This window comes from Psammomys obesus, unplaced genomic scaffold (assembly GCF_907164565.1).
Source record: "Psammomys obesus unplaced genomic scaffold, mPsaObe1.curated_primary_1811, whole genome shotgun sequence".
Taxonomy (NCBI): Eukaryota; Metazoa; Chordata; class Mammalia; order Rodentia; family Muridae; genus Psammomys; species Psammomys obesus.
In genome coordinates this window covers 1,908,349-1,917,498 of record NW_026593947.1, presented here as the reverse complement: position 1 = coordinate 1,917,498, position 9,150 = coordinate 1,908,349, and the positions used below count along the sequence as shown (strand labels likewise).

The 9,150-nt window shown below is 48.3% G+C and overlaps 1 protein-coding gene across 1 annotated transcript in view; it reads right to left on the bottom strand.

Moving 5' to 3' along the window:
• The window catches only part of Rbm34 (RNA binding motif protein 34), a 19,680-nt gene that overhangs the window by 10,394 nt on the left and 136 nt on the right, over positions 1-9,150 (bottom strand). Inside the window, exons 2-5 of the mRNA XM_055617576.1 lie at positions 8,787-8,958; positions 8,013-8,146; positions 3,826-4,051; positions 1,965-2,024 (exon numbers count right to left, since the gene is read on the bottom strand). Of these exons, the coding sequence (XP_055473551.1) occupies positions 1,965-2,024; positions 3,826-4,051; positions 8,013-8,146; positions 8,787-8,958 (592 nt within the window). The remainder of the gene's footprint in view (positions 1-1,964; positions 2,025-3,825; positions 4,052-8,012; positions 8,147-8,786; positions 8,959-9,150) is intronic.

Below are 9,150 nucleotides of genomic sequence, written 5' to 3'. Positions count from 1 at the left end.
TTGTTTTTTTTTTTTTTTTTTTTTTTTTTTTTTTAGTTTTTCGAGACAGGGTTTCTCTGTGTAACCTGGCTGTCCTGGACCCAGGATGGCCTCAAACTCGCAGAGATAAAGCTGCCGCTGTGAGTGCTGGAATTACAAGTGTGCGCCACCTCGCCAGCCTTATGTGTTTGTTTTAGCCAGGCTAGCCATGGACTCTGTATGTGGCTGAGGATGAGCTTGATCCTGAGAAACACGCTCCAGCAGAAGCACTGGCACGCCACACTAGCAACACAGTGAAAAGAAAGCGACAAAGGAGCAGCTGTGGGAAGGGTCTCACAGGCCAACAAGACAAGCAGCTTCAGCTCAGGGCATAAGTGCTGTGCTGAAAGATGAGGCTGAAGAGCCACGGGCCCCTGCAACCTGCATCCCCTGGGGTGCAGTATAAATGGGAGGACCCGGCACAGCCAGCTCTTTTAACAAGAGGAAGCAAGATTGACGGGAGAGGTGGCTGCGCAGTGATGAACTCTGGCTGCTTTTCCAGAGGACCCAGGTCGGTCTCCCACAGTGGTCTAGAACCCAGTCAGTTCCAGGGAACCTGATGCCCCCTTCAGGCCTCCAGAAGCACTGCATGAGTGTGACATAATCACAGGGAAACTCCCGCCCATACACACAAAAGTAAATCTTAAGAGATTCTCAATAACACAAATTTAAAAGAAACCATGAATAGTCACAAGCCAAGGAGAAAACAAAGAAGTTACTCAATTAGGAAAAGCCCGCCTGTGAAAGCAGAGATAGTAACAGGCCAGGTGCCACAAGGACTTAAATAAAGGCAATGCCACATCCTGCAACTATGGTGTGGGCCAAACACCCCACTTAGTGGTCAGGTGAGAACTTCATATTGGAAATGGGGCTCAGGAGGGCAGATGAACTAGGAGGCAATAGCAGGGAACAGAAAAAGCACACCGACAGAAACACTCTCAGAAAATGTCTCTTTTTAGAGCAGCAGTCAGTGTTTACATGGGCACTTGGCAACTTCCAGAAGCCTTTGTTGGATGCAGAGTCTGCAGGAGCTGGTGTGTCACCAAGGAAAGTGGCAGGGCATCCCAGGACACACAGGCAGCATCAGTAACAACAGAGCCACCCGGCTCACACCCTGGTGTGGAGACTGGGAAACCGCAAACACTAGGCAAGCCCTCCACTGCTCACCCACGCTCTCAGCCCTCAGAGTCCTTACAGATTCATGCAAGAGCAATTAGAAATAAGGGAAGCAAGCTGGACATGCTGGGATACGCCTGTAATCTCAGCACTTGGGAGGCAGAGGCAGGTGGGGCTCTGTAAGTTCGAGGCCAGCCTGGTCTACAGAGTGAGTTCCAGGACAGCCAAGGTTACACAGAGAAATCTTGTCTCGGGGAAAAAAAGAAAGAAGAAACAAGGAAAGCACTACCTGTACATGCTAGTTACACTGAAAATACTTTTTAAAAAGCATCCTGCTGGGTGCAATGGCACACACTTTAGTCCCAGCACTCAGAAGGCAGAAGCAGAGATGGATTTCTGTGAGTTCTAGACCAACCTGGTCTATTTAGTGAGATCCAGGAGAGCTGGTGCTACACAGTGAGATTCTGCCTCAAGTGGAAAGAAACCAGTAAAACACACTTTACTGGGCCTTCACCCTCTGAAAACATCAGCATGACCGGCTGAGAGTGAGGTGAGATACCAACCACTTCTCCACGTGCCCAAGCTCTGCCTGCAGCAGCCACTCAGCCGCACTTGGCACTGTGCTGCCTGAGGCCTGGCAAGGAGCAGTCCTCTGCCCACTCCACCCCAGAGCCAGCCGGGGTAGCAGGTGTCACCGAACTGTGAGAACACATGCAGCTGCTACCTGCCCAGTGCAGCACAGCCATGGACACTGGCACCGATGCCAGGAGGTTTGGTTTACAGAGAAAGCACAGCGACATTATGAGGTGTTCAGGGGAGAGGACACTTACCACTGAACGAAATCGCACGGATTCTACTTGTCCATACTCTTTAAAAAATGACTTCAGCTTCTAAAATAAACAACAGACACCTGCATGTTAGCTAACGTCCTGAACGTCTGTGTCAGCGGGAAGAAGCAGGGATAGCGGCCCACATCGTTACCCCAGCACCACAAACCCTAAGTGGAGGCAAGAAGATGAAGTGTTACATCGACTGACTAAAAACCAAACAACAGAAAAGCAGGTGGCTACTCAGCTGGATGAACAGAGTCTACAGAAACGCGGGAGGAAGAAAGCACGGCTCAGGCTCACAACAGCGCCCGGCATGACGTACATGCTAGCTGTGGTTTCAACGTCCATGATCCATGAGACACTTACACTGAGGTTAGACTTGCAACTTGCGCACATTCTCTGATCTTTTTCACACTGGCTTGAACCACAGTGAGTGCCTTTAAGGATGCTGTTCCACAGGGAAATTCTCCAGTGTCCGACTGAGACCACCAGTGTGATGAGAATCCTAGTTAGACATTTTCTAGACACGATTCTTGGACTATTTCAACATGTGAAGAAAATACCTGTTTTTACAGGTAGAACAATATTTTCTGTAACTAATTCTAATTCAAAAGCCATTTACTGTAGGAATATTTTTGCAGAGCAATATAATATCATCCCCCTCTCCTCTGAGCCCTTGCGATCTAAAAGGACGCTCGATCCCCACCAGCTGTGTGCAGGAGGCTGAGGCAGGCGGACTGAGCTCCCAAGGCTAACAGGGCATGCATATAGAAACCCACACACGGCCTCTCACCCTAGCACTTGTGGATGCAGAGGATGGCAATGAGTTAGAGTAGAGACATAGTGAGATCCTTTCTCAAAAACAAAAAGGAGGGCTGGAGAGACGGCTCAGCAGCTAAGAGCACTTTTTACTACTGCAGAGGACTCAGCACATAAATGGTAGCTCATAATCATCCATTACTCAGCTTCCAGGAGACCTGATGCCTTCTTCTGACTCCACAGATACCAGGCACACATGCAGTACACACATACATGCAGGCAAAATATTCATGCACATAAAAGAAACCTAAGAAGTAGATTTTTTAAAAGGATAGTACACAGTATCTTTACAAATCAAAACTAGGGGACAGAATAAAAGTCAGTGTTAGATTCTAGCTGCTTTGTTTTTAGGAAAGGAGAATGTGGTCTCATCATTTCAGAGATGAGCAGGATTGGGGCCTGAGGACTGCACAGACTACCAAACACACGCACATGGAAGGCAGACAGTAGGCTCTGTGAGCCCTGAAGAACAGAAGGCATTTCAGTGCTCGCTCTTCCACAAAGCAAGTACTATCTGAGCCCTTCTAAGTGCTGGGCACCGTCTCATGCCTACGGAACAGCAGTGAAGGAGAGAGAAATATAGTCTATATTCCAGGAGCAGTAACAGGAAAGATGCTCAAGTGAAAAAACAAACAAACAAACAAACAGGAACAGCCCACTGCCACGTTAAGCATGAGCTTCAGGCTGGGCAGTGGTGGTACAGGCCTTTAATCCCAGCACTTGGGAGACAGAGGCAGCCAGGCATCTAAGTTTGAGGCCAGTCTGATCTATAGAGTTGAGTTCCAGGAGAGCCAAGTCTACACAGTGAAACCCTGTCTCAAAAAAACAAACAAAACAAACAAAAATCAAACATGACGTTTGGAAGCCTGAATTAGGTCTGGGAGCTAAGCCCCAGCACCACACACACAGGCCAGATTAAGCCTGTGACCTGCCAAAGAGAACCAGAACCCACAACTCAGCTACAATGCGTTAGTGACCAGGAGCTCACTAACAGTCGGCATGGTCAAGAGCTTCTCTACGTCTGTTCTAGCCCCCCACTCACCTTCTTATTACACGTGACAGGCAAATTGCCAACAAACACCGTCCTCTCGTTTTTTAAGCGCTCTTCTTCCGGGTTGAGCGGGATTCTCGTTCTCTGGCCCCCATCAAGGCTGAGGGCGACACCGGGCGCTCCTCCACCTGCCTCTCTCCCCTGAGGCCGTCTCCTTTTCTGCCCTTGCCCCTGGTGAAGCTCCTCTTCTAAGTCAGCACTTGCCAGCGCACTTTCCCTAGTTTTTAAGGAGCCAAAGAGAAGGAGTCAAAACCAAGATCACCAACAAGAATCCCGGCACTTGACAAAGCTGGCCCTGCCTCTGCACTGCAGACACCTGTGCTTGCTTCTGCTTCCCAAAACTGAACTTAGCCTCAGAAATCTACAAGCGTCAAAGCAGCACTAGCTTACAAAGGTGACTGGTACCTTTAGAAAGCAAAGTCGATACTCAGGAGTTTAAGAAAAGTCTAATACCTGATGACACTAAAAACCAGGCGGCGGCAGCAGCAGCACAAAAGTTCTAAAGAAAAGTCTCAAGGTTCTCATGTAAGTCTCAAGGCAATTGTTCCCATTTTCTGCCCTACGTCCTAGACACATCATTCTCTGCGTATACAGAGAGGTTTATATGCTACCAAACACTGTGATACAGGATCTGGTCAACTGGGAAAACCAGCGCTCCTGCTCCTAAGAGTTCTGTCTAGTTGAAGGACTGCTAACTCAAGTAAAGGGACTCTGGCCAGCAGTAAGTGGCTCTGACAGGAGCATGCTTCCCCCATCTCCTTTGTTTTGCTGAAACTCGTTAGACTGTATTCGACCAATGTCTGTTCCCTTATTTGACCACTGCTTTCTTCTGAGGCTGAGGTCCAGCAATCAAAAGCTCCCTTTGGCTGTGCTAATTAGCATGCCCAATCAAAACTAAACACCCATCCTAACAGTTTTCACACCATTTGCTAATGGGCCACTCTGTCTCTTTATCTAGAGGTAGTTCTTTGTTGTGGTAGTCCTAAACCCCACTCCCACTCCCTAACCCCCTCCCCAGGGCTAAATATCCCTCCTTCCCCCTTCTCCCTGTTATCCTGAAATGTCTTTGTCGTATTCCCTGCCCTTTGTCCCTCTGGGGAAGTAAACCTACTATGGGCTGAGAACTTGGTGGTGAGGGTGTCTTGTGCACATGCCACCCCTTCAGTAAGCTCTGAAATGGTAAATACAGCAGCTGGTGCTGATGCGCAGGGACAGTAAGGTCTGACGCCACACTGACAAGAGAACTAGACAGGGACCTTTTTGTTTGGTTATTTGAGACAGGGTTTCTCCGTGTAGCCTTGGCTGTCCTGGACACACATTGTACACCAGGCAGGCCTTGAACTCACAGAGATCTGCCTGCCTCAGCCTCCCAATGCTGGGATTCTGGTGAGCACCACTGCACCCAGCCCCTATGCCAGGACTCCTGCTTCCCACTGTCCTCCTTCAAGCCTTTCAGCAGTGCACTAAAGTGGCAGAAAACGATCATGTGGCAACAGCTAAAACAGCGTACTGTAAAAGAAACACAAAACCCAGAAAGGCTTCTCAAAAAAAAAAAAAAAAAAGTGCTTGGCATAGTGTTTAATAAATACAGCTACTATTGCTCTTCCATCAAGTCAAAAACTCCAGCTCGAGGGTAATGTTTTGTTCACTTCGATGTGAACAATGTGGCAAGAAAAATAAGGGATGGTGGGGTCCGCTTGAGAAGAACTTGTTACACAAAAGCACTTGACTTTCTCCTTTGGATGCTAGGAACCTACCTAAATTCTAAAATGTTTAAATATTTTAAAGACTAAGACCTAAAAAGATCACTTGAGTGAATGACATACCTGGCACCGGAGCCTAGACCCCAGAGAAAGGCCGCCCTTCAAAACTTAATGTGAGCCGGGGCAGAGCTGAGGAAAGCACTTCGCCTAGCATGTGTTTTTGTTTGCTCAATGTCCACAGAAAGGGAGGGAGGCAGGCGAGCAGCCAGGCAGACAGACACACAGACAGGCCGGCCCAAGAAATCATGCAATGGAGAAAACAGTAAGGAAAGAAGGTGTATAAGTGTGAACAAGAAAGATATTGTCACAACACAAGAAAATGCCAGCTACAGCAAGGATGGAGATAGAAAGGAGACACAAAAGAGAACTGAAAAACAGTGACTCAGTGACTTGAGACATGATGGTAGAGGATCTGAAGCTCAGGAATAATGGACTGTTCGCAAAGCATAGTAAGACTTTGTCTTTCCATTTAAAAAAAGAGAAAGAAGAATGAGGAAAAAAAAAAAGGCAGCAGCTTCAGGCTTTAACAACTGAGGAGCAATGAATGGTGAGGGGAGATCACAAGATAACTCCCAAGCCACTAGCTGAGGCAACTAACGAAAAGAGAAGTATGCAGGAGGACTTCAGTTTGAAGCATTCCTGTTTGGCTTTTTGGCTTTTGTTTTATGGAAGGGTCTCATGCAGGCTCAGCGGCTTCCAACTCACTATACAGGGTAAGAAAACTCTTAATTCTGCTCGTAGTGCTTCCACCTCCCAAGTGCTGGGACCACGGGTGTGCGTCATCACTCGGCTTAGGCAAGCACTCCAACAGAGCTACAACGCCAGCCTCCTGAAGCATTAGCTTACGGTGAACAAGAATAAGCAGGTACAGATGCTGCCAGGCAGAAGACTGACCAGGTCTAGAGGTCAAGGCAGACACACATGGCAGAGCCCACAAAAAACAACTGCAAGATAGCTGACAAGAACAGTTTCCTCAGAGCAATCTAAAGAGAGGTGTTCATCTGAATTCAGAGAGAAAAGAAGAGAATGAAAAGGTCACTGGGAAGCTAACACTGAGGCAGTAGCTACCAAGTGTTAGCAGCAAGGGGTCCTCAGAATATGTGTGCAGACACAATGTTATTGCGTTCTGTGTAAAATTCAAATGCTGATTTCTGTGCCCCCCTTTTCTGGCTGCAATCCTTGTTCTGAGAATGCCCCGTCTAAACACTGCTCCCCAATTATTCCCTGTTATGTCAATAAAGCAGCTTAATATGTAATCAATGAGCAGGAGAGAGACTAGCACTGGACTTCCTGCCAGCCAGGGTAGAAAAAGAGAAAGGGAGGAAGTAGGGAATTGAGCCACAGAAGACATCAGGAGAGAACAGCTGGGCAGAGAAAGCCATAAAACACAATTATCTCAGGGATTTTGGCAAAGGAGCCACATTAGCTTAGAGGATTAGAATAGAGCAATCTATTACTAATCCAGCACTGTGCCATAACACTTATTAAACAAATATATAATGGTCCAGTCTCAACTATTTGGGTGCTAGCTTGGGTAAGAGAGAAACTGACACATTTATAAAAGTACTACTAACATACTTGTAAGGGTAGGTGGGGGATTAGTGCAAAGGCTAGGCAGGTAAAGGCATCTTTCACTTGGCTGGTGACCCAGATAGGAAGACAGAGAGTGGACTCCTGTGCTTTGGTCTCTGACTTCCAAATGCCACCATGGCATGGGTGAACCGACACACATACATAAGACAATCATAAAAAAAAAGGGGGGGGGGGGGGGGGATGGGAAAAGAATATAGGGTTGAAGGAGTGGGAAGGAATTAAGAGCCAAGCCTTTGTGTCAAGTGGCTGTAATCCAGAACCTGGGAAATGGCAGTAGGAGGGTCAGAAGCTCAAGTACAGCTTAGGTTAAATAGTGAGTTCAAGGCCCACCTGGGACGTAAGAAACCGCTGCCCTACCCCACCTCCCAAAAATGAGTGAGGAATGGTAACCGGAAAAGCAGTAATCGTGTAGCTATTTGGATACTAACTCAAATAGTCTATAAAAACGTTTAAGTTAATGAGGAAAATCTGGTTTCTAGGGAAACCAAATTCATATGTGATAGACTGATGTGTGAATACATGTTGACAGAGATGCTAAAACGCTGATGGCATAAACCGAGGGGCTGCTTCCAACCTGCAGGGCACAGTGATGGGAGTGAGACCTAACATGGCTGGACAATGGAAGTGAAGACCCACAAGGCTGATTCAGCAGTAACTGCTCACTTTGGATAAATGATTTTCCTACACTTTTAATTCTGTATACTATGAGACTTTAGATAATGTATCTTTTTAATTTCAGAACTATGCAGTGAGAGAACAATTAAAAAGACATGAAAAAAATCGTGATGTATTTAACACAGCAAAAAGGAGAATTTCACCAACCTGTTTGCCAGCCTCTTGTCTGCATCAGAGAGTTTCTTCACTTTTACTTTGTTGGCACGTTCTTGCGAAACTGGCTTTTTAATATGAGGCGTACTTTCTTCTTCAGCATCGGGTTTTCTTTTTTTTGGTGTTTCCTTTTGAAATTTTGAAGTCATACTCAATACCTCCAACTTTGAAAACTTCTGACCCTAAGCCTGTGTGCTGTGGGACACGCCTGAGATTCCAGCGTTCAGGCTGTAGAGCGGGAAGGAGCTGTGCCAGGCCAACTAGGACCACAGAGTAAAGAGCCTGTCTCTAACGCTGTGACGTCTTTCGACGCTGACACTTCTCTCTCGCTGGTTATAGAGAGAAGCAGAGTACTGCCGACATTAGTCACAAAACCAACTTTGATGGGCTTGGTCACACAAGCCTGTAACACCAGCTATTCAGTGGAAAGCTGAGGCAGGAGTATAGCATGTGGGCTACCGTGTGTGCTGGAGGTCAGCCTGGGCAACTAGTGAGACCCTGTCTCGAAATAAAAAGTAAAGTCAGATATGATGGGGCAACCCTGTGATCTCAGCACTCTAGAGGCTGGAGGAGGCTCACGAGTTCAGGATCACTCTCCGGTGCATAACAAAATCTGAGACCTACAGGGGCTACAGGAGACCCTGTCAATCAACAGGGCTGAGGGCGAAGCGCTCGCCCAGCTCAAGGGCCAGACACCCATTGCTGTCAGTCGAGTTACCGCCCAAACCCAGCTCTGAGGGACAGTCAGGACGCAGCCCGGCGACTCACCCGGGGCACAGGCACAAACACTGGCGGAGCCCGGGACTCCGCGGTGCAGAAGAGAGCGGCCAGCCGCCCCGTCCCGCCTCCAGGAGGGTGCTGGGCGCCCCGCAGGCTGTCGGCGACCTGTCCCACCAGGTAGTCGGCGGCCGCATCCTCCACGCCGTCTTCGGGGGTCAGTCTGCAAACACAGGCACACTCTCAGCCACGCCGCGCACTCACCACCGTCCCAACCTCCAGCCACACCAGCGCCGCGCGCACTCACCACCGTCCCAGCCCCCAGCCACACCAGCGCCGCGCGCACTCACCACCGTCCCAACCTCCATCCACACCAGCGCCCCGCGCACTCACCACCATCCCAACCTCCAGCCAC